Source organism: Anguilla anguilla, chromosome 12 (assembly GCF_013347855.1).
Source record: "Anguilla anguilla isolate fAngAng1 chromosome 12, fAngAng1.pri, whole genome shotgun sequence".
In the NCBI taxonomy this organism is placed as follows: domain Eukaryota; kingdom Metazoa; phylum Chordata; class Actinopteri; order Anguilliformes; family Anguillidae; genus Anguilla; species Anguilla anguilla.
Window position 1 is genome coordinate 3,424,930 of NC_049212.1, and position 26,568 is coordinate 3,451,497.

General features: G+C 44.0%; 1 protein-coding gene across 1 annotated transcript; it reads left to right on the forward strand.

Annotated features, from left to right (window-relative positions):
• The first annotated feature begins 125 nt into the window (after window positions 1–125).
• Window positions 126–26,336, forward strand: si:ch211-136a13.1 (HHIP-like protein 1). The gene is made up of 9 exons (XM_035384212.1): window positions 126–1,073; window positions 8,922–9,568; window positions 10,726–10,869; window positions 18,027–18,355; window positions 19,450–19,576; window positions 20,221–20,366; window positions 20,796–20,877; window positions 23,502–23,584; window positions 23,700–26,336. Exons 1-9 carry the CDS (start codon window positions 795–797, stop codon window positions 24,869–24,871), a joined length of 3,009 nt encoding a protein of 1,002 aa, XP_035240103.1. The 5' UTR covers window positions 126–794; the 3' UTR covers window positions 24,872–26,336.
• The last annotated feature ends 232 nt before the right edge of the window (window positions 26,337–26,568 follow it).

Consider the following 26,568-nt stretch of genomic DNA (forward strand, 5'->3'; position numbering starts at 1 on the left):
GCTCTAGTCCTCCAGCTCGTGAGCCTGACCCCCCCCCCCCCTCGCCTTCCTGACTATGTCTGAAGGGAGTGGGGAACTACGGGGCGAGTAAGACAGCAGGGGAGAGAGAGAGAGAGAGAGAGAGAGAGCGGGAATGTGGAGGGGGAGGGTGGCCACAGCTTGGTGATATAGACGAGACGCAATGGCAAGGAATGCATGAGTCTAAGAGAGAGAGAGAGAGAGAGAGAGAGAGAGAGAGGAGAAAAAGGAGAGACTGAAGAAGAAAAGGCCATGTGTTCATGTGTGTGTGAGAGAGAGAGTGTAAAAAAGACAGATACATAGAAAGATAGACTGGAGAAACTGTGTGTGGTGTGAATGAGACAAAGAGAGAGCGTGGTGGTAGAGAGAGAGGGAGACAGTCAGACAGAAAATGTTTGTGAAGGACAGACAGTGAGAGAGGGCAAAGGAAACAGTATGAGAGAGAATAGAGTCAGAGAAAGATAGACAGCGAGAAGGAGAGAGAGAGAGAGAGGTGGGAGTTAGGGGGAGGGAGTAAAAGACGAGAGTTAAAGCATGTGGGCGAGTGGCTAGGCTGGGTATGAAAGGTGAATCTCTCCTAGCAACGCTTTAACCAGGTCCAACAGGAAAGCCTTTCCAAAGCAAACAGCACGGAGGAGCGGGGAGGTAAGGGGGGACCCCACACACACACCCGTGCGTAAACACACACACGCACTGCGTCCTCCCACTCCGCTCCGTGGCTGTGCCCGGGTTCGCCGGCTGATCTGGGATCAGCGGGGCCGCTCTCCAGCGCTGCGATGAGCAGGGCGCTTTGGCAGCGCGTGCTGCTGCCGGGCTGCTGGCTCCTGCTGCTGCTCGCCCCCCGGGCGGCGCTCCCCCACCCGCAGTGCCTGGACTACAAGCCCCCCTTCCAGCCCCAAGAGCCCCTGGGCTTCTGCAAGGAGTACAGCAAGTTCGGCTGCTGCGACGTGGAGAAGGACAGGCTGATATCCCAGAGGTACCTCATGATCAAGGACTACTTCGACGACTCCGGGATCCTCACCTGCGGAAAATACATCCGCAGCATTCTGTGCCAGGTAAGCCCTGCTCCCCCCCTGCGATGGTTGGCACCTGGCCTGGGTGAGTGTGCTGGGTGGGGGGGTTATGGATGGAATTATGGGCCAGTCTAGGTGGATTTCTACCAAACCGAGCTTTCAGTGTGAGTGTATGTGTGTGTGTGTATGTGTGTGTGTGTGTGCGCGCGTGTCTGTGTGTGCGCGTGTGTGCGCGCGTGTGTGTACGTGCGAGCACGCACATGCGCTCACACAAAAGTGTGTGTGCTTCTGAGCGCATGTGTTGGGGGGGGCATGTGGTTGCTAGATAGGAGGATGGAACATAGCACAGTCCTGACTCAGCTGTTCTTCTAGTCATTTGAACATTTGACTAATCTGACTAACAAAAATGTGAAAGTATAAGGATCTTCCATCTGGATTCAGTCCTTACCTCACTACATGCATGAGCCACCATTACCTTTGTGCTCAAAAAGAATTGAACACAATCACTGGGAATTGCCAAGGTAACCAAAATACTGGCATATAATTCAATACAGTGAAATGAAAATTAATGAATCACTTTCTGATGAGTGATCCTTTATTGAACTGATGCACTGTTTAATGATTAAACAGTGTAAAAGTTTTAGCTTCCATTAGTTCAAGCTTATAAGTATCCACTGAGTCGCATTAATGTCTTAATTGATATTTATTTGTCGTGTTATGCATCACCCTTTTCCAGTTTCAATGATAATTACTTAATTTTACTATAAACTCTATAAACACTAAACCTGTTTAGCCAATGCACAGACAGTTGAACTCATGATAACAGTACTTGGCATCAATGCCTTGTGAATATCTGTTTGCAACTACAATTTAATTAGTTTAGCTCTAAGAACTTCTATTTAGTTTCTGGTTTCCCTTGAAGACCTTTCCCTTTACGTGTCATGGCAGTGTACACATTTCTCTGGGATTCAGGAAATGGAGAATGGTCAGAGGTGAATCAGAAGAATCTTTACCGCTTCAAGTTTAGTCGACAGAGCATTTTGGTGGAAAGGTTTTGGTAAATCCGTGTGTGGCCATGTTTACAATTACAACAGAAATAAAACAGCCTCCCCGTCATTAAAACCAACATTTACTGGCAGTTAACTCACACAGTGCTTTGTCATCACGGGAACTGCCCCCCCCGGCTCAGAATGTTCACAAAAAAAAACCACCCAATTACTCACGTAAAATGGATCAATCCATTATTGCTGAGTGTTGTCCAATGAAATCATATGTCAACGAACACACTTGTTTGCTGAAAGATCAAAAAAGAAGTTAACCACTGCACTGACCGCACGCGCATGAATAACTCAAACTGCTGTCACTTCAACAAGTTACAGCTGAGGATTATGCAAAACAGTACCCCAAGGTTCTGCATGAAAGTTGGGGTAAATCATTTTGTATGTGTTTGCGCGTGTGCAATTGTGTGTGTGTGGGTGTGTGTCTACGTGTGTGTGTGTGTGCTGTCTTGTTGCCTTTCCAAGGGAGGGGTTGTAGAAGGGTCGGAGATGCATCATTGTTAACCAGAGCATTTTGTTCGCATGATTCAGTCTTATCAGTTTATTTTGTCACCATTAGTTTGATTAATGGCATGTTTAACAACAAAAATATATATATTTAAAAAATGTAATTATCAGTCATCCTCATACTTTTACCGCAAAATAACACAAAATTGTTTTGCCAATAATAATCACGGAACACAACAATCATGGAAAGTGCAGCAGAATCCTGGCAGGACTGATTAGGGTTCTGATTGGATCAGCCTCTCAGCTCTGAGTGGACCCTGTATCCACAGCAACAGAACCGGTGCCGTTCGGCCCCCCCAGGGAGAACTCCATCAATGGCCAGCTTTGTTCAGACGCTGATCAGGACCACAAGGCCTGCCTGTGGTCCGTCTGACAGCCTCTGAGCAGCCAGAATATCTGCTTCCCCTCCAGCGCAGGAAACAGGAAGTCTTGTATTTCTGAGCAGGACGTGAGGAGTTGAGCCGAGCAGCTCAAGTGGCCGATGCTGGCGGTAGTGGGTGATTGGGCGGGGGCGGGGGCGGGGGCTGGGGGGAGGTCAGAGGAACGAGGGCGAATATTGGTTCTGTTCCCATCCTCCTGTCCTGTTTTGTCTGAGACCGGAGCAGCAGGTGGCACTGGAATGCGTTAACAGAGCGTACAGAGAGGTCAGGCAGACACGCCCTGTCATTACAATACACTGCATTCACATTTTTAATTTAATTAATTTATTTATTTGAGAAGGGACAATGTACATTAATCAACATTTAAACAAATGTAAATGTACCCGAGTTAGCCAAAAGGCTAGTTTTCATCAGCAGTCCCTTTGCCTGATGTTGTTAGGAATCCTAGAATAATAAAAAATAATACAATATGTACAATAGTTAAAAACATACTACACTGTGATAAAAAAGCATATAAATACAGTTAAACAACATGAGGGGACAAAATCCAATAGCAGATAATACAGGTACAGTATGAGTACAGTCATATTAAAAGTGGATAAAAACAGAATCAGTGTTGACATTGTTGGTTCTCAGTAAGCCATTTCTTAACATTACACAAATAGGATAATAATAATAGGATGGGGACTAACATCACAATTACATTACAAACACTGATCCAGCGAGACTTAGCAGTGCTACTCTTAGGAATACAAAAGTGTTACATCACCAAGAGGGCACAGAAGGCCCGTTTATAATCAATACATTTAAATGATGAAAATTGAAAACAAAATGGAGTATCACTAACCCATCTTTACACAACTATACCTTTCACATTATAATCCCAACAGGAAAGCCAAAAAGAAGCACAGGATAGGGCCAGTGAAGAGGGAAGCTGGGTCCAGCTTTCTGCTGCCCTGTCACGCTTTTGCGCTCGCTCGGTGGGTGGGCGGGTACGAGGGGCTGGGCAAAGGGAAAGGCCGGCCTCCTCAGCTGTGGTCGGGGTGCAATTTTTATTTGTTGTCTCGAACGTTCCGAGGAAAGGGCTCGTAGGGGTTTCCTTTGAGGGTATTTCTATGTGCTTTGGTGAGTCATTCAGGAAACTCCTGCAGAATATATGGCTGTTTGCTCCACACCGTATATTTAACAGTTTTTACTGTCCCGTTTTAAATGTTTGTGTGCACAGTTGAGCTAAGCAATTTGATCTATTTCTGTTTTCGCTACACACCTACTGTGCATGAACCCATTTTACTCTGTGTTGATTGGTCCGAGTGAAGGCATCCATCTCCGTGTTTTGAAGGGACTGTGAAGTGCTTAATGCCTGAAGGAAAAAGTTCTGTCCAGATTTAGTGACTGGATGTAAATACTAGGTTAAAAAATAATGTGATATTTCCCCCCTGGGAAAGGCATTGTTGCATCGAAGAAAAAAGCAAACCCTAGCAACAGTTGTTGAGAAAAAAATGGCAATCAAGAAAAAGAATAAATCAAGCAGACAATTGTCTCCAGTATGTGTCTTTCCGACTACAGTTGTGGACATTTTGTTTTGTTCAGAGTGCCTTAGGGTGCATATCATATCGGGCTACCAAAGGGCTTTCCAGCCAGGAGTAAAGAGCCGTGACTCACGAGAGAAGCTGAGGCACGCACTCTCGCTGCAGCACAGTGTGCAGTCCTGCCCCTGCCCGAGGGCAAGCTGTACCCGGGGGTGCCCTGGGAGGAGGGGGAGGGGGAAGGGGGGCACAGCCAGCGAGAGCACAGAGCGTACCCCTCGGAAGGGGGGGAGTTCCTGTCAGTACAGCATTCCCCAGGGCCTCTCGCTGTGCTGGGTGCCGGCTGTACCTGGCATAGACTCCAGCCCAACGGCTGCACAGCTCGGCTGGCGGGCTGCTGGGTGAACAGAAGCAGCAGGTGGCCTGTGAATTTGTGGGAAGCTCTTTTGCTCTGACAGCTCATTCAGGTAAAGCCACACAGGCCCGTTGGTTGAAGAAACATGTTGACAGGACTACTAGAGTGTATTAACATTTCATTAACATACTCAGTGGTCACTGAGGTACAGCTATCTAGTACCGGGTAGAACCCCCTTCTTTTGCTTCCAGAACATCCTGAATTCTTTGCAGCATGGTTTCAACAAGGTACTGGAAACATTTCTTAGGGATTTTAGCCCATACCGACTCGATAGAATCACAGAGTTACTGCAGATTTTTTGAAGACACATTCATGCTGTGAAACTCCGGTTCCACATCTTACTCTAAAGGTGCTGTATTGGGTTGAGAACTGGGGACAGTGCAGGCTATTGGAGTAAACTATAGTCACCGTCATGTCCATGGAACTAGCTTGAGATGAAACGTGCTTTGTGACATGGTGCATTATGGGAAGTATCCATTTGAAAAAGGTTAGACTGTGGCCGTGATGGGGGTCAGCAACAATGCTCTATTGGCACTAAGGTGCCTAATGTGTGCAAAACAAACATTCTCTGCAGCATTGCACCAACACCACCGACCTGCACTGTTGATACAAGACATGGATTCATGCTCTTTATGCCATCATGACCCCACCATCTGCATAGCGCAGCAGAAATCCAGATTTGTCAAGTTAAGATTTGTCAACGTTTTTCCAATCTTCAGTCGTCCGGTTTTGGTCATCATGTGCCAACTGTAGCCTGACAGGAGTGGTACCTGGTGTGGATTTCTGCTGCTGTAGCCCGTCCGTTTTAAGATTTGATTTGTCCTGCATTCGGACATGCCCTTCTGCTCACCACGGTTATAAAGAGCTGTTATTTCAGCATTTGTGGCCTTTCTGTTGCCTTGAACGAGTCTGCTCATTCTCTTCTGACCTCTCACTAACACAGCGTTTCTGGCCACAGAACTGCCAATCACTGGACGCTTTTGTTTATCGTACCATTCTCTGTAAACTCTAGAGACTGTAGTGCATGAACATTTTAAAAGGGCAGCTGCTTCTGAGATGGTGGAACCACCACGTCATGGCAAGAAAAATCATACCATTGACGCTTAGATCAGGCATCTGTCCCGTTTGTGATGTTTGATGGGACAGCAACTAAACCTCTTCACCATGGCCGCATGCTTTCATATTGAGTGGTAGCCATGTGATTGGCTGTTTGGAGGAACAGGCTATTTGCATGAACGAGCAGGTGTACCCAAGTGGTCAGTGAATTCATGCACTGAATTTCACGTATGGGATGTTGTGGATGCACTGAATCCTTATTCTTTATGTGTAGGTCTACCACAGGATGATATCAGGATGCTGAGTGCTCTTCTCTTGTGTTCTTAGAGCATAAACCAGCATGATGAATGCTTTAAACCATGCCTTCAGAACCCCCGCAGAACAAATTTGGTTATAAATCCATCTGGCTGTGATGGCATCTGGTTCTGATTTCCATAAAAATGCAATACTGCACAATAGCTGTCAGTCTACTGCTCTCAGAGAGGTCTCAATCATGTAATAAAAAGCCTACAAATTAGGCTACCTCCACAGGCCTCGAAGCAGTGCATTAAACCATTAAACCCAGCTGGGGAGAGGGAAAATTCCAGCGCTCCACTCTTTCCTCCTCAAACACCACCGTCCCTCTCACCCATTGGAGCAGCCAGAGAAAGGCGGGGTCTGACTCCAGCGGAACTGAAAAGTAAAAAAGGAAAGTTGAACACGGGAAATACTGTGAGCAATACTGTTTTTAATTAAATTAACTGCATTCACGACCAAGCACACACTCAAAGGGGACACTCATTTTGCAAAGGTAAAAAAAATTTAAAAATATGCTATATAATATATCAGCTGACAGATTTGACCCCTGGAAATGAACTATGGGCTCAGCATGATAAACGCATCAGTGAAAGTCACAGTTAGAAGGGAGCTGTGTCACGTGTCTGAGCCCCCTGGGGATGGTCCTGGTAGGCTCTGCTAGGGTTTGGAGATGCTCTGTCCTGTTGGCACACAGCCGTGGAATAATTTTTCGACTCGAAAGACAAAGATGTTTCTTAGAGAGAGCAGCAGAGGGAAAAGCAAATTCAACTCATCCTTCCCCCCTGCCTTCTCTCCATGTTCACCAAGGAGATGGACTTCACAAAGTGCCACACTGTGGCTTACATTAGCTGTGTGTACGATCATTGATGCATACTTTTTACATGTGCCCGTCAAATACAGCAGCAGCTCTCACTCAGAGTGAAATACATTATTTAGATTGTGTTGAGTGATGTAACAGTAACCCTGGCCGTGGTATAAACAACAGTACTGTTGGCACACTGCATAGCTACCTAAACTATGTTTTCTTGGTGGCCACATTCTTCTTAAAAAACTATCCAAATGACAATTATTAAGCAACCCCTGAATAAGGTTGTATTGCATGTGTGTAAATAAATAAGATGCCTTTTTAAAACATGCATAGCCATTACTGAAATTACATTATGCTGTTTCGATGCATCTACCCAGTGCTTTTTGGTCTTCTAAATGATCCAAAGACCAAAAGTATGTCTATGACAGACTGAATTTCCTCCATGCTCTGCCAGTTGAAAATCCCTTGTGTGTAGTTTATCACAGTATGAAACCGCTACCATGTCACAGATGGAAAAAAAGCGTACTGAAACGTAACTACAAATTAAAAAAATGTATTAACGACCCTGATTCTTCTACTTGGCACTGATGCATCCTTAGCTCACCATATGGTTCTAATTAAAACCTAGGATGATGGAAATTACGTTTTTGTCATGATCTGTTGGAATGAGCACTGCTGGGGAGCAGCTGTTATCTTGTTGGCTTTTCTATCCATTCTCAGAAACCCATATCAGTCTCTTTCCTTCGGATGACTCATTTTTATTCTTAACTGTGATGTGAGATTACCACCTGATTTTCCCCTACCTAGTTCCTAATCTTCTCAAAAGCCTGGGAAAGCAGTTTTATGTCTTTTGTGTGCCAGGCCTTTATGGTCCTGACTCAGTGGTAACCTTGATAAAGAAAATAATAGTTAATAAACATGGGAAAATATCAGAGGTACAGTATGGGTGAGGTTAGACATGAAGACAGAATGCACCTCCTCCACAGCACAAGATTAGCTCTTTAGTTGGCTAAGTGGCAGCAGAGTTACTAAGTGCATTTTCGCACGACCTGAGGTTTGTGATTGCCTGCCTGATTTCAACTTTGGCTGGTTCATGTGCCAAGGTCCTTTAGAGACACAAAATCTGAGTGTATTTTAGCCCAGGCCTGCATTCTCCTGCTTTGCTGAATTCCTCATCTGAAGTTCTGAGGATGTGCCACGTATGCCTTAAATCTCCAGCCCTTTCACCATTATGCCCTCTCTTTGTAATGGGGCGAAACCGCCGCCACATTTATGTCCAATCATGGTTTTGGTTGGAAATCTCCCGGCTACATTATCAGCAGCACAGCTCCAGTGGTCTACCGACATCATAAGAGGGGTGCGGATTTTGTGGTCAGGGACTAATGAGGGCCTAGGCAGCCCAAGAGCACTTTAAATATACCCTCTAAGTAGCAAAAATAGCCATTGCCAACTGGGGCATATAGGAAAGTGCAGTAAAGAGAGCAGATGCTGGATCACAAGTTCTGGAAAGGGAATTTGGTAGATGGGGCAGTCCAAGCAGGTGCTCTTTGTCTTTTGGATGATTGCTTTTACAGCTATCGTTTTTAAGCAGGAAACTGTCTCTGAGAGTCTGAGGGCCATTAGTTGTGGAGAACCTCAGTCTGCTAGTGCATCTGGGCCAGTTCAAAACACAGCCTGACCCACAAACAATGTGGGATGGCAGCTGGAAAGTGTCACATAAGTTCCTTTGAGTCTAAACCTCACAGGCCACATATTTTGGCTTTCTCACAAAAGATGAGAAGTACTATGGTACTGGCTACCAGGAAAACGCATTCAGATCGTCTTGGTTTCCTTTTAATTGCAGGAATGCTCTCCGTACTCTGCCCACTTGTATGATGCAGAAGATGCCAACACTCCCATGAGAGAGCTCCCGGGGCTGTGTGGGGAGTACTGCTCTGAGTTCTGGCACCAGTGCCGCTACGTCCTCAGCCTCCTGACGGACAACAACATCACCGCCGCGATCGAGGACGATCGCGACCTCTTCTGCAACTTCCTGGAGCTCAAGGACCCGCAGTACTGCTACCCCAACGTGCTGTCCAACACCGACCTGAACGCCAACCTGGGGTCGGTGCAGGCGGACCCCGAGGGCTGCCTGCAGCTGTGCCTGCAGGAGGTGGCCAACGGCCTCCGGAACCCGGTGGCCATGGTGCACGCCGACGATGGGACACACCGCTTCTTTGTGGCCGAGCAGCTGGGCTACGTTTGGGTCTACCTGCCCAACGGGTCGCGGGTGGACCGGCCCTTCCTCAACCTGACCCGCGCCGTGCTCACCTCACCCTGGGCCGGGGACGAGAGGGGCTTTCTCTGCATGGCCCTGCACCCCCGCTTCACCTCCGTCCGCAAGGCCTACGTGTACTACTCGGTCGCCGTCAAGAAGCAGGAGAGGATCCGCATCAGCGAGTTCACGCTGTCCACCACCGATATGAACATGCTCGACCACTCCTCAGAAAGGTGAATATGTGTGGGGAGAGAGCCATGGTGGAGTCAAAGTGCTAAAATGACCTTAAATAACCTTAGCAAGCCCAGTATATGTATATATGTCCCATTTTACCGTCCATAAAATCTCATCTTTTGCCATTTATAACCTCATCTACATGGCGTATAAACTGACTCACACAGATTGTATTTCATGCTGAAGGAAATACCAGTCTTCACTCATGGGACATACCATGCTGAGATATTTCCTATAAGTTTCAAAAACATTTCGCAATACGTCTTTCAACAGCTTATTGGTTGAAACTAAACTTCCTTATTCATTTCTTTGGAAATTCAGCGAATACAAAATGTAATTAGAAGAGCTTTGTTCTTCAAAACAGCAGGTTTATTTCAAAAGAACTTCACAAATGGCTGCATTTAGTCCAAAAAAGTGCAATACCTGGCTTGGAGAACTCCGATATGGCTGTATATACTGCACACAGATTTCCAGTATCTGTAGTTGGAATGAAAACTAACACTGAGTTGAAGATGCCTGGATGTAGGGCCCACAGAATGGTAATAAAGCAAATATCTATAATTTATAAAAGAATGGGGGTCAAACACACTACAAATTTGAGTTCAGCGATGGCAACAGACTCCTTATAATAATTATGTGAATTTAATTAAACAGTACAGTTGCCTTTTTTTTAAGTACATTTTGTGTATAGCATGTAAAATTCTCAGCATATTTCCTAAATTTTGATTTGTCCCATTTTCAAACAATGGGATTTGTTGTAGGGCGCCATAGGATTTTCTGTTTCTCAGCCCTTAACTGATCGAATAAAGCGGTTTATTAAATTTTGATACATAGTCTTGACAGCACGCACGTGCCCTTCAAACAATGCCATAAGCTCTCTGCTGTGTGTTGCCACAAAGTTGTAAGGCTTTATTTAAGAGCAGCACACCCAGGTGAAAACTGCCTTTATAAATGCTTTGGGAGAAAGGGTTCATTTTAATCAAGGAAGTCACAGGAATAGATCTTAGTACATTACTACATTTCAAACTTGGAGTTCAACCTCTTCAGATTTGTCAGCACAGTCAAAGCATTTTGTACTTGCATGTCTCTGTGAGCATGAGCATAAGATAGAAGCAAGGTTGACAAATAGCACTGTAATTTTTGTTTCTTTTTCCAGAACTCTCTTGGAAGTGGTGGAACCGGCTTCCAATCACAATGGCGGACAGCTTCTCTTTGGCCACGATGGGTACCTCTACATCTTCATAGGCGACGGAGGCAGAGGAGGAGACCCCTTTGGCAAGTTTGGGAACTCTCAGAATAAGTGAGTGTGCAGTATTTCACAAACACACGCTGGCAGTGATAGCACCCCCATGCAGGAACTTTCATTTCCATATCAAATAATAGGGTTCTGTTCAAGACTTCAAGCATTTCCAGATGCCAAACCAAACCACCTGGACTTGAAAGCAGACACCCGATGGCCCCCACCATTCTGTCTCCCTGCAGCAATTTGCACTTTTTTTATAGCATAACTTGGTTGGGACACAAATCCACAACCTACTGGTTCCACAATAAACCCTAAAAAAAAGCCACTAAAAGCACGTTTTTACAAGAAAAATAACTTTCTGAACCTCTTAACTTCAAATACATTGTTAACATTACTGCCCAGCTGATGCCAGGCCAGGAAGATCAAGAGGCAGAAGACAAATATTTTGTGTTGTCTAGTGAGAGACACCATCATAAAACTGCTCCACAGCTACAAGAAGAACTCAATGTAACTAGAAACTAACTAGTTCCCCTGACTACAGTGAAATGGCAACTATGATCTGCTGGTCTTAAATGAAGTGTATCTGCAAAAAAGCCCTTGCTATGTGCTATTAACAAGACGAAGAAGACTCCAGTGGATCAAGCACCATCAACACTGGACCAAAAGATTGGGAAAAGGCAGATGCACATACTTTTAGACCTGAAAATCACTGTAGTCACTGTAGTTTCTCTCTCTCTTTGCATAGAGTTCTTTCTGTAGTTGTGGTTACAACGATTTCTTTTGCTAGACACCAATCGCTGTGTGTCTCTATGCCACTCTGTTGTCTCACAGAGCAGTGCTATTTCCTCCATGCCAGGGGAAAACTGAACCAGCTGTGCCAAGACGAATATTTTCAGCCGCAGCTGAAATGTACAGTACACATGACAGTTTGCCAGGCTGCTGAGCACAAACGCTCAAAAGTTTGAATGATGTCTGGCCAACTTCAGCCTCCATATATTCCATAAATAAGTTTCATCTTCAGAATGTAGTATTTATGCATAAACCAGTCATTCTTTCCATTTCGGTCATTAGGGATTTCGAACATTTTGTTTGTAACACATGAATGGTCAGCAGTGTGTTCTGTCTCTGAACGCATTGCAGACAGCTTCGCAGGAAACTGAATGTTCCTCCCCCAGTGCATGCTGGTCTTTGGCTTGTGTTCTCCTGCAGAACCAGGCCAAGGCTAATATTTAATAGCAGGAGAGTCTGACAGCTCTGCATAAAGAAAGGATCTCCCCAGCGTGGTGCGTTGTGCCATTTTAAAGTATTCGAAACAACAATCTGCCTGAGATAATACATCTTATATTAAAAGGTTTCTCCATTTTGAAATATTTTACCTCCCTGTTATCTGTTCTGTTATAAATCTAGTTTAAGCATGAAATGCAATGCTCCAGAAAAACCAGCATAATTCATTGTCATATACAATTTCTACAGCAAACAAAATGCTAATGCAGAGTTTTACCTTCAAATTGTCTGGAAAAGAGGTCCTGTGCAGCATATCAGGATTATTCCATGTTGCAGATCTGTGTAATGACTATGTATGGGTGCATTTAAAGGGGAATTCCATCTCACCTGGGGTCTCAAGGATGGTAAGTCTTGATCTTGGGGGCATGTCAGGAAAAGTTGCCAATGGCTTTGGATGAATTGGAAAATTTGAAAATAGCGAAATAGGCTTGAACTGGGCAATGTAAATTTTCTAGAGGGATCATTAAAGGAGGCAAGGTTTTTGTCAATATAAAGACCTCAACATTTTGTGAGACACAAACAAAGAAAAAGCTACTCAGCTCTGCCTGTTGACAACAAACTGTACTGTGCCTGACTAGCATACAGGACTGACAACCATACAGGAGCTTAAATGGTGATTTGAGAAACCCCTCAGATACACCAAACGGTGCTTCACCAACTGCAAGAAACTCCTCCGCAAACCAAACGGTGGAAGTATCTGAGTGGCATAGGAACACGTGTAGTCTTACCCGCTGCTACTAGAACGGGGTTACTTTAATGTCATCTTGAATATCTGACTCCAAATTTGTGTTTTAACCTTTCCTTTGTGCTAACAGTTGTGCACAGATGGAGGAGACTGCTGTCCACTAGTAGTGTGGCTCTATACGGATCGCTGTCTATCTTGGTAGATGCGGACGTGTCTCTGGCTTGCGTAGGCTGCATAAGCACAATTGTGTATCCTGCTATGCCACTAGTGCATAGGCGAGTCCCTACTGGGTGCACATATCCTGAGTTCTATGTGTATGTTAGGGCCTTACATCTGCTAGTTGTGCAGTGTTAAAAAGTCAACAAGGAATGCCAGGTTAAAATGAATGCAGTTTATTGTTCAGTGTGTTCAGTGATAATGACAAGATACAATGGTGTAAAATGTGAGTGGTGAAATGGCTATACACGTGAATGACATACACATAGCAGACGCTGTTGACAAGCATCCCCGAACCATTCCACGTTTCCCCTTACATACCCACAAGATCAAAGCAAAACACCAAGTCATCAAATAAAGACACAATCATGACAAAACAGTACACCAATGAACCTGCTTGCACTATACCTGTAAGCAAATCATACCGGGTTAACCTTTGTTAACCTGGCTGGGCGCTGACCCATAGGTATCAAGATCTTTAGTCAGCACCCCACCACCAAAGACACCAACTTGTTCCCCATGACATTGGCTTTCCAACAATACAAAACATGATTACATTGTAATGGAGAACCAAAGGTAATGCTGATCCAATCGGATGTCTTGCAACTGAGCACTGTCTCTTTATCGCACTTGCTGCCTACCTATCAGCGCTGTACACAGTCTGTTTTGAAGGTATGATAAGAGGCACACTTGATAATAGTGACCACAGGGAGGCAGCACTGGTGATGCACACAAATACCGAGTTCAGTGTGTTTATACTCCCCCTAGGGAAATCCTGGGAGGAAGGCTGTTTAAAGGATGTTGATGCTGTCCTGACTGCTTTCAGCTGCTGATGATTATGGGAGACAGGTGGCTTCCTAAGGGTTATATTTTATCACTATCAATGAGACACTGTTTGTGATGAGCTACTCTGGGCATGATGATGCCCATTTTGAGCTCCTCTGGGCCCCAGCTAGTCGCCGTAGTGCTGTCGGCGCTATGACTCAGGAAAGGTGACTGAGGAGAGAGAGAAAGAAGCTCTCGCCATATCACAGTTTATGAACTACTTCTACTAAGAGGAGATTGAATTGTTGCTAAACAGTTTGTACAAAATTCACAGCCTAGCGAATGATGTTCTAGTGAAAGCATCAGGTTGTTTTGCTCCCTCTTTATAATTTTGAGATGTGATAAACTTTCAGATCAGGGAAGATATTGAGAATTGTCAATGAATTCAGAATCCTTGCTGATTTCAGCATTCAGAATCCTTACAGCTGGTAGTGTAACTTCCATCTTTTGGCATAATATTATCCTTGTGACAAGGCCAGTTGGACCACATTGACCTTGGCTTGAAGCAGGAGCTGCGTCCAAAAATATAAATTCCAAACTGGCATGCCTCAGATCATTTCAGTTGAATGTTGCAGAGACTGGCATTCAAACCTAAAATAGAAAGGAAAGCATGATCCTTATGGTATTCTGTGGCCACACTGGGGCTGTGGCTCCAGCATAAATAGCTTTCCATTCTGTTGTCTCTGCAGAGATAAACTGTCCAGGAGGGTTGGCACCCCAGATTGCATGCATAGATTAGGGCATCAGTGTTTTTTTTAATTGCCCAAGGACATTTCCTCTGACGTTTGTTGAGGGGATATAAAAAAGAAACAGGCAGCATTCTTACTTCGCTTTGACACTGATAAACTTGGTCGATGGGTCGCTCAAGTGTACACTATGCTGTGGGCGGAGCACAAGTTTGCTATTGCGTCCTTTAAGTCAGCTTCTGCAGCTCCAAATTTTTTGAAGTGAAAAAAGAGCAATACACAATATAAAGACGTATATTTCCAATAGCTTATTAATTCAGCTTCTATAGATACAGGCTACCATAGCTAAACATAGAATTTATCTAGCTCATGTGATTGTCGTATCAAAGTTTTATTCACACAACAAAATAACTGAAATACCTCACCGTCCATACCAACAGCAGTCGCATCTGCAGTCCAATCGTCATTTTTAGACCGTTCTCCTTCTACTCTTTTTTAAAAATGTTATTCAATAGTGGGTTTGACTGTGGCATATTTATAAGCTGTTCCTCCGTTTTTCTGCACTGAGTAAACTAAGCACAACAATTATGCACAAAATGGTATCACATCGATTGGAGAAACAGAAAGATAGAAACTCTGATTGACAGATGACGGGCAATGCCCACAGATTTTGCACAGTTGCTCGGGGTGCTGGCTGTCGCTTTCCGAATTGCTCGCAGATTGAACGGGGGGTTACAATCAGGTCAACCAGAGAAGGCCACTTTGTAACAATGTAATATTGTATGGACTATGAATGTTTGCCGTATCCAATTATATTGTCTCTCTTTTGAAGACTGTAATCTAAACAATAGATATCCGACTACTCAAATATTGTATAATGTCTACAAATAAAAGGATCCAACATGCATTTATTACCACATATATTGGATATTTGTGTCAAATAAGAATTGTATTAAATATTTAAGCATAAATCATCTTGCACTTATATTGACCTGTTGCCACGTGTGGAGATTTATTTTCTGTTCATTATCCCCAGCGGTAAAAGAGCTATTTATGACTTAAAGGACAATTTTATGGCTTGATTAATCTTTCATAAATTTCAACATGTACCTTAAAAAGGTCTAATATGGCATTATAATACAATTCATGTCAAGCATTTCACCAAGTCCAGCTTTTCATTCTTTTCACAGACATTGTTAGCCATTGCAATAAACTATGAATGCTTGAGGTAAGGGAAATAAGGAAACTGTGTTCACTTCCATTCAATATACAGTATATAGTGCAGTATGTGAGATGCCTTGGCTTTTAGGAACGTTACCTTAAAAACAGAACAGTACACATACCAGTCTCTTGGTGCGTGTGCTAGTATATGCAGATAGAAAAAAAAACGCCTTTTTTATGTTTTTGGATGATTGTTTTTCACTTTATAAATAGTTAATTTAAGAAAGGCTCGACACCATTAGTGGCATTTCAAGTATAAGTTCCTCTGGCCACACAAAGGAGCTCTTGAAAGCTGCAGATGTGGAAATGGAGTTTAAGCAGAGGAGGACTGAACGCAGCGGTGGCAGCCTTTTCCTGGAGCCGTGAAGGCAGGTGCTCAGAGTGCACAGGGTCCGAATGTCTTTCTCTCTCTCTGGCTGGGAGCAGCAGTGGGCCGAGGGCTGACTCCACTCGCGCAGAGATCCCGCTGGCGGCGGGAGGCCGGCGGGGCTCTGGAGGCTCGGGGACCGTGCCAGTGCTAATATTGACACAGCGCGCGCTGCAGCGAGCGGCGTTGGCATGCGTGTGAGAGAGCGCCGCTCGCCATGGACACTGCGCGGCTTTGTCCTCCTAACCCCGGTGGCGTGCGGCCGTGTGGTGACCCGGGGACCCCGGGGACCCCGGGGACCCCGGGGGGGGGGGGGGGGGGGGGAGGAAGGAGAGCTTCAAAGGGCCCGTTGCTTTTTAGCTGAGGTGGCCAAGCCAGGGAAACTGAGAGAGAGTTCCGGAGTCCGGGGATGAGCCTTGTGAGGTTCCCCACACTACAGTTATCAATCAGATGCCTGGCATAAGAAAAAGGATGGTATAGCTGTGATCTTATCTTACTTGTAAAAAACAGAGGGGAGCTCCACCAATCAGGAGGTCCACTTCTAACAATCAGTAGAACAACATCAGCAGTGACTGGTGGATCCTTTTCGGCTACTCCCTAGTAATTTGCAAAGGGATCCCAGAAGTATATCTTGAAAGCATCCACCACTGACTGTTGGTCGTGTTACCGTTGTACTCTGTGATTGGTGGAGTTCCCCTCTGTTTTCTACCAGTAAGGTGACATTATCACAGTCTTAACCCTAAGGACTGCCACATCTGTTGTTACAAAATGAGGGACGTTAGACTTTGTGAAGCCTGAGATTGGATGAAAATATCACACGCTATCAATGACTCGCTCACTTTAACCAGTCAGTGTTTTGCTGTGGTGGTCTTCTGATTAGTCCAAACTAGTTAGTGATTTGGAAGCTGATAAAACAGTGCTAAAAAATGATGTATGATGTAGGCTATATACTCTCTTCCTCTTTATCTACTTGTTCATTTAAAGCATTGTTTTGTAATCATGTGGGTGAGTGTTTGTGAAAGAGCATGTACAGATTTTACATTCCTCCAGTTGTATTTAATCTGTAGAAACATTATGGATTATACCTCTACAGTATATCTACAAATGTCTCATTCATATTGGGCCTCATTCTCAAAACATTTCTTAAATTATTCTTTTTTGTTCTTAAAAATGTTCCTACAAAAAACTACATGAGATTCCTGACATGAGCAGAGCTTTGTTTTTGTGCATATCTCAGGTGATTGCATTGGTGTATGCTGGTTGTTTGTACATTTTATGTGCAATCCTGTTCATGTGATTAGCCTAAGGAAACAGCCATGAACAAATACAGATAAGAAAAAAATTATGAATACAGAAGTGTTCTTGGAAACGTTCTTCAACGCAGTTTACGATCAAATGTGATTGTAAGCATGTTTTGTGAATGAGGCCCCTTGTGTATTCGCAGATTCTAAGTCACATCTATTCTGTACTCTTCCCCCTGCTACCCCTCCTCCCCCGTTGTTGAATAAGCTCCCTAATAAAGTTAGGGCAGCCGAATCACTGTCTGTCTTCTGCCACAGACTGAAAACACAGTATGAAAACACGCAGCATCTAGGCAATCACAACTGATGTTGAACTCTGAGTAGTAACTGATGCTGAGAATTTATTATGGATTAACTAACCCAAACTTTTTTTCAAACCCAAACAAATGATCTCCCAAACACTATAGCTCCCTGTGCACTCATTAAGGTGCTTATCGTTATGTTCTAAGTTTGCACACTGACTACTACCATTGGTCTCAACATGGGTTGACTTGGCACTAGCTCTGCTTGTTGTCTGAACCTTTAAATATGTACGTGGTGCAAGTTGCTCTGGAAAATAGCATCTGTTAAGTCCTGAAGTGCAAATATAAATTATAAATTTAATTGACCTCGGACCCCTCTGTGTGTAGGTCCACCCTACTGGGTAAAGTGCTCCGTGTGGACGTGGACAACAACGATGACGGCGCCCCCTACAGCATCCCCTCGGACAACCCCTTCCTGAGGGAGAAGGGTTCCCGTCCTGAGATTTACGCCTACGGGGTGCGGAACATGTGGCGCTGCTCCATCGACCGGGGCGACCCCGTCACGGGCGAGGGGCGTGGCCGCCTGTTCTGCGGGGACGTGGGACAGAACAAGTTTGAGGAGGTGGACCTCATCGTCAAGGGAGGAAACTATGGCTGGAGGGCAAAGGAGGGCTTCTCCTGCTACGACAAACAGCTGTGCAAAAACTCCACTCTGGGTAAGAGCGTCTTTTGGCATTACGATATACAGTGCATTACATCTGCTGACTCTTTTAGCCAAAGTGACTGTCACGGCCGGCTCACAGGGCCGCAAGAACAGAGTCCAAAGTAACAAAAAACCAGACAGACACTGATCTAAAAACACAAACTCAGACATTTATTAATCTAAAACACAAACTAAAACAAACAAAATAAAAGAGTCTTCACAAAAACCTACCAAACACAAACCACACAAAAGAAACCCCAAAGGAGATCTCCCCAGCCTCATACTGTAGGGCTTATATTGGGCCGCAGGCAGGTGGAGGCAATCAAGCAATTAAGCAATTAGGTATTACCTCCAGCTGCACTACCCAGGCAAGCAGAGGCTGGGGACGTGACTTATGAAAGGCGGTATTTCGTAAATTTAGAAATTCGGTAGCATTGTTTACCAGTGGACTCAAACCACAAACATGGCAATTACAAACTGTATTTAGAACACTGCTGCTCACCAACCTCCTATGGGTCAGCTGTCACATGGCACTCCCCTTTTCATCTGCCTCCACTGGCTGTATGAGCTCACATTGAATCCAACACCTCGGTGTGCATTAGCTGTACTGTGTTTGGTGAGAATGGAAAGAGACTGGACTCCAGCACTTCTGTTTCACCCCTCATGTTCAGAGTAGTAACACTGTATTTTACTAAGTCATGCACAATCGAGAAAGAATTTCTCAAAATTTGTTTATTAAGGGAAGGCCAGGCTATGTAAAGCAAGTATTTTCTTTTTTTTGTCACAGTCTCACAAATCCTCATCATCGTGATTCTCAAAGATTGGCGGAAACAGAAACAGCGGTGCCTTGCAGGAAATACGGAAGTTTCCTATAGTTACATGCATAGATGGTTCCGTTTTCCATTTGTACAATGGAAAAGGGTATTAGCCTAGTCGTTTGTGACTAGCCATATGGTGTTCTTTGTGGTCCTCTGTTAAATTGTAGGCTTTCTTTATGTGCAATATTTATCAGAACCCCACAGTCACAGTGAAGAAGGAAAGGATCTAATGCCTCTGTGCGGGCAGTGGGGATAGTGACATCAAATCACTCAAGTTCTTTTTCTGCAGATGACATCCTACCCATTTATGCGTACCCCCACAAAATGGGGAAGTCCGTGACTGGAGGGTACATCTACAGAGGCTGTGAGATGCCGAATCTCAACGGACTCTACATTTTCGGGGACTTCATGAGCGGGTAGGCCTGTAAGGCATTTCCACCACGGTCATGTTGGTAATAGAGAACACTGCAGCAGGAATGCTTAAGAGTCAGGAGTACAAGTAGTAGAACAGCTTCTGGGATTTATTCCCATCTTTGGAGTGGCAATTGTGTGGAATTTGAACTGGTCCAACTAAACTGAGTAAACCATCGTGTATTTTCATAGTAGAATCCCATCTCTAGGTTGACTTCCATGTTAGAACTTGCATGTTACATTTTGTCATTTTATATTGCTTAATTAAATTTAATTAAATACTGAAGGGTGCAATAGCAGTAGCCCAGTAGACTGAACCTTTGGGTCCAGATCCATAGCTATTATGCCACCTTTCCTCTCAGTCACACACACAGACTGAGGTCCCAGATTTAAGCTTCTGTGAAAACTGTGGACCACCGGATTGCATTAGTTACTGTTCATGCAGCTAGTTGGGTTATTGCTGGGATGATATTGCAGTGTTTTACAAAGACAGAAGTGTACTGTACATCCCATTAATGATGGAAAGAGTTAGTGCTTTCTGCACATTACGCATATCAGCATTTTATGTAGTTTAAATTGAAACAATAAAGTGGTCCAGCAAGGTCTTCCTGGTTCAGAAAAATGAATAATAAGTGTCTTTGTGTTGTAGACGCCTCATGTCCCTCCAGGAGAATAAGGACACCAATGAATGGCAGTACAAGGAGATCTGCATGGGCACAGGTCAGACCTGTCGCTTCCCCAAGCTCATCAACAGCTACTACAAGTACATCATCTCATTCGCTGAAGATGAGGCAGGTAACTGCTGCTATGTGCATGCTACACTCTTTAGTCCAGAGCTACTAGATCTGCAGTCAGTATAGTCTGTTTGTGTGGCAAGGAGTCTCGTATGGTGTGTTGTCTCCCTGGTGGCCATGGAGGAGAGATCCTGGAGCATTTGGACAAGCACCTGGGCAGAGCAGGGTGGGATATAGTCGATATGGTACATGTTAGAGCCAATGACTTAGATAAGGGTAGGTTTGAGGGTCTGCATGACAAATTTCTAAATTTTTTAGTGAAAAAGATTAGTAGCTGAAATGTCACATTTTGTGGCAGTTTACCAGATTGGCTGTAGAGAATGAACATCAGTACTGTAATTATTTTGCTATCCAAGAACTTCTTTGGTTTTGTTTATATCTAAGGGAAGTGGTTAGCTTTTGTTCCTGATGTTTTTTCACCTTCCTTTAGGAGAACTCTACTTCATGTCTACTGGGGTCCCAAGTGCTGCTTCTCGAGCAGGGTTAGTCTATAAGATAGTAGACCCTTCCAGGTAAGAAACTGTAATTGTCATTTCTACTATTATTATTCAGCCCTATTTCCCTTATACAGGAAAATAGCTGTAAGTCTTTCAAACATTTGTCACTTCTTATGAGATTTTAGAGGACCCAAAGCCACACCCTCACAGCAACTTTGATGCAAAATATCCTGAAGGGGGCGCTATAACAAACAGTCAAATTCAAAACTTAGAGAGGACATAACTTTTTAACTATTTGTTGTCAAGGCACAAATTCCAATCTGCATCATCAAGTTGAGCAAAATTATGTAAAAATAAAAAAGATGCAGCAATTCGATTTTGTGCCTTTTTTTGAACTTTGTGAAAAATACAAAAAACTTCTCATGAACCTTAGTCTGATTAAAATAAAAATTGGTGTTTAACATGTTTGTACTGGTCCTTGTACTGTGCTACATACAAATTAACCAGTACCATAAATAACAAAATATGCAAATGAGGCTATGTCAGTCATTGTTATGCTAACCTTTCTCAAATTTGGTTGGCTAAAAGGCATCGCTATGCCATCAATTTATACCAATTTTGAACAAGATCGGATAAAAAAGCATGGCCACAAGCAATTAAATATTCTGAATTTTCGTTGTATTCACCATTTTTAGATGTAAAAAAATAATACAGTAAGGCTGACTGACATGAAAAATGGTACCTAGCATGTTTGTACTGATCCCTAACAAGTTTGAAAAGGAAAAAATTCCTACGTCAAAAAACAACCACACTACATACTAGTTCTATTTAATCAGTACTTCAAATAAATACATATGTAAATGAGGCTATGTCAGTTGTTATGCTAGTCATCCTCAAACTTGGCAAACCTCAACACAGTGCTATGGCTACCACATGAGATTTAATATTCTGCATTTTCTGGCCAAAAAAAAAAAAAAAAAAAAATGATGTCGCTGTAATTAAACCCAGACTTGGTCAGTTGACTAAAATAACATTCTGAATGACAGGGCACAACATCACGAAAAAGATAAAATGAGAATTGTGTCAATACCTGAAAAATCTGCTGTTAAGAGGAATTGAAATTTAAGCCTTTACACACATTGTTCGATATTGAAAAATAATAGTTAAGAATCTTCTTCTCATGAAGCGTAACTGATACTGATGTGATCCTCAGTACGGATCAAGTTTGTTTTAATATTTGAACCTAATTTTTAATGGATAAGTTGCTTTGTGAAAAAACATTGCCGCCACAAGAAACTAAATACACTGCACTGTAAGCAATGATTTCTTAGGAGCTTAAGCACATGACATGGAATTAATCATACTTTATTCCAAAGAACTTAAGCTTGGAAGATAATGCACTTTTACTCTCATCTTCTTGCATGTCTATTGTATTGCACACTCCTCCACGTCAGTCATCCTAATACGTCCAAACAAGTACAAGTCTATAGGCAAGAACAAGTCCTCACTTTATGATTTCACATTGCAGAAAGGACAGGCAGTGCCATCGTGTGAAAACTATAATAATAATCATCATCATTATCATCATCATCAATATCGACATTGGCTATCGACACAGTTTTGTCTTGTTCAGAAAGCCCTCCCCTAGCGTTAACAATGGGTTTCAGGGCTGAAGACCATGTCTGCAATTAATTGCACTAATTGTAATGGACATGCTTAAATGGGTAGATTTGATTGGGTTGCCATTCAGACATTTCTTGACGTATCAACTACTGCTTTGCGATTTCGATAGGGACTCACACAAAGAAGGTTCACACTGAATCTGACATTAACAGGATATAGGGTTCATGAGATTTTTTCATGTTTTTCAAAAAATTTATAGCGGAAAATCCAGTCAGGCATATTTTATCGGCCAAACAATATTATCTCTTCCTGATGAGCAGGGGCATCTTATAGACTTAGTTCCATGGCTCTGTGATTCAGTTAAAAAGACTTTTCAAAAAATTTTGAACGTGCCTTATAGTACCACCACTAGGTCAATTGCTGGTATGCTTCAATAGATTGCAATTTCACACTATTTCATTTCATTTGAGGCTGAGAACAGCAAAGAAATACACTGGGTCGATTGCAGTGTACATAGCTGGGGTTTAAACCCCTAGACCACAGAACTGCAGTAATACTGAACCAGGTATCCAAATATGTGAAAAAAGGATGAGTAGTTCCAGGTGTAATGCCAGTCTGTGGTCTATAGATTTAAACCTGAAGTTGAAGCTCCAGCTAAGCACATAGTAAATGACCCCACAATGTTTCAGCTTGTGCATAGGCCACTCAAAATACAAAATCACACAAAGGTACGGTATTACTGTACATATGAGCAAATGTTATTGCTAACGGTTTGACTTAAAAGCAGCAATACTCAGCAGGGATGGAGCTTATTCTGAATTACTCTAGCAGCATGCCATTTTAAGAAGGCTTAATATGTTTTAGTATTTTTTTTAATTATTATACATGCCTGTAAATTTTAACCATAAGATAACTCATAATCTTCCTGAGGACATCTTTTAGTTTCATAATGCAAAGTGGTGCTCCACTGCTTCATGGTAAAGTGATACCTGCAATATAATCTGCAAGTGCTACCTATGGAGTAGGTAATAAAAATGCAGAATTAATTGGAATTGTGATGCAACTTATCTATTCAGGAGAGCACCTCCAGGCAAGTGCAGCTTCAAGCCTTATCCTGTCAAAGTGAAGGGCAAGTTAATTCATTTCAGGCCAAAGGAAGGTAAGCAATACCATAAACATACCATGTCCCATTCTTGTCGGCCATATTGATGAACATAACTGACATTTTTCTGACATTTTTATGAAACGACAGGAATGTTATTTTCTGCCTGCAGAATTTGTGATTAACAAAAAGCCCACCACAACCGCAGCCCCTACCACACCAAAGACAACCGCCGCCACGACCCGGCCTGCAGGGAGGCCTACCACCAGGCCAAAAGCCACGACAACCAGGGCTGCCACCACCAGGCCAAAAGCCACGACAACCAGGGCTGCCACCACCAGGTCGAAAGTCACGACTACCAGGGCTGCCACCACCAGGTCGAAAGTCACGACTACCAGGGCTCCCACCAGCAGGTCGAAAGCCGTGACCACCTGGGCACAGACCCGAGCGGTTACGGATCTCTCCAGGACCACTCTCCCGAGGCCGACGCGAAGACCTGCCGCGGCAGCCACCACGGCCCCGCCGCGGTGGAACCTGGCCACCACTGTCAGGCCGGCCTTTGCCACCTCTGCTCCCCGGCCCCGCCACACCCCGACACCTCTGCTCCAGTACAGCGTCGGCACCACGGGTCGAACTGCCACCCCCGCGTCCCACAGGACCAGAGTCCCCTATACCCCAGCCGGCAGGAGGACTCCCCAACCCACGGTGCGCCCCATAACCAGGCAGCACCCCACTACTGTCAAAAACCAGACACCGCTGCTGAAGACCGAAGGCGTTTACCCAAAAAGCCCACAAACCACTCCAAGGCCCCTCCATTGGATTTCAACACCAAGGACCACCTCCAAGACACAGCGGCCCAACTTTACCATCCCCAAGGCCCAAGAGAAGACCTTGAAAGGCCTGGAGGACAAGGCCAAGTCCCCGGACAGCCTGAAGGAGAACCGGGTCAACAAGAAGGGCCGGGGCCGGGGCCCGAAGTCCAGGAGGCCCCGGCGGCGCAAAGAGGGCGCGGTGCGGCTGGTCAGCGCCCAGAAGCTGGCCGACCGGGGCCGGGTGGAGGTCTTCGTCAAGGGCGAGTGGGGGACGGTGTGCGACGACATGTTCAACAGCAAGGCGGCGACCGTGGTGTGCCGCCAACTGGGCTTCCCCGCGGCCCTGCGGGTGGCCAAGCGGGCGGAGCTGGGCCCGGGCGAGGGGCTGAGCATCCTGCTGGACGACGTGGAGTGCGAGGGCACGGAGAAGACCCTGCTGGACTGCAAGCGGGCCAAGATCGGCAAGCACAACTGCTCGCACCAGGAAGACGTGGGGGTGGTGTGCGGCCACGACGAGTATGAGGACAGCTGAGGGCCGGGACCTCCAGCGGGCCCCTCGGGCTTTCCCCGACGCCCCCTGGTGGAGGCTCATGAACTCGAAACAGAGAAGGCTAAAAACTGATAAGCGTACGGTCGAGCACCAGTTTGATTTTGAGCATCATCCATAGCCACAGCCAAGTTTGTTTTTTTATTTGCTTGCAACCAATGTGGTGGAAATAACTTTTCAACCTGAACACTTTTCACATGAAAATCTGAAATATTGGAGTTTCATCCACATCCCTTTTCTTTCATTAAAACATATGCAATGGGAAGGTTACAATGCTCATTTCACCACATTAGATGCAATTAAGTACAAGAATAACTGGTTGCTGGTTGGTATTTTTTGACAGGATAGGAGAAGGTGCTTGTTTATACAAAACAACCAAAGAAAAATGAAGTTACTTAGCAGAGTAACTGTGGTTAATGTTTTTTCCTGCCTCCCCTGCTTCAGACTAGTGAGCTAACACTGAATGCCCAGCTCTAGATAATGTCCCCTTATCAACACACCAGAGTGAAAACACAGCCATGCGATGAAAAGCATTTTTCTCACTAAATTATATCTACAAGTGCCTTGCTGGATATATCGAGTATTTTTCAATCAATTTTCAGCCTTTCAAGAGCTTCACCTAGTGTTGCCTTGGTAAAAATATTTAATTCACAAATATAATATTTTTTTATTCTGCCATGAATACTGAGATACTTTTTCATGGTTTGATCAGTTATATTTTCAAAGATCATTTGCCTGAGAGCGATTCTGGCTGATCTTGAAGTTCTCCTGAACAGTTCATGAATAAAGATGAATGAGAAGCTCCTATTTAAGTGCCCTGCTTACAGGCACCAGCTAAAAAACAATGACTTTAATGGAGAAAAGCAGTGTCACTTTAATATTTGCTGTAAGTTTACATAATCAGTTTTACTGCTACTTCTCCTGGAAAGAGAGACATTTGAGTTTGCCCACCTTTCTCTGGCCCTAATGTGGTTGTCATGACAGAAGCCTAATTTGCACCCCCATGCTTAAAAATGCCAGGAGCTCCTTGGTCATTGGTGGCTTTTGCCATTTCTTGTGTGGTTCAAAAAATATTGCTGATGAGAACATACCATAACATATCACTGGTTCGCTTTTTAGAATAAAATGTTGAAAATATTCATATTCACTAGGGCTGGGACTGGGTTATTTTTCAATCAAAGGTGTGTCAACTCAATGAACATTGGTCAGAAATAAAATGTATATCTATTGCTATGGTATCTACTTGGAGCAAAATTTGGTTTAAACCTAGTGTAACACATGAAAATGTGTGGTTTTTTTGTATTATTACAAAGAGAATACTGCTAATGAAGAAAATGCTGGACATTATTTGCTTTATTGTAAAAGCTGCTTTATTGTTTGCACACTGTATATTCCTAAGGCACAGGATGTCTTTGTAATTGATAAATTAAAAAGTAAAAAGAAAAGCTCAGATCATTGGAAACGTGTCCCAATTGTTTTAGAGCAACAGTGTCAAACATAAATGTGAACAGGTAACTACTCAGCAATCAAGAACCTATGGGACCACTGTCGACATGCAAGCTTATTCCAGATTGGCTCTACAGCAGTCCCTGGTGGCAGGACCATTAGCCAATGAGAAGAAGATCTTAACTGATGGTCCTGACTCCGGATCTTGACAGCCTCACCTTGACAGTATGCTTACA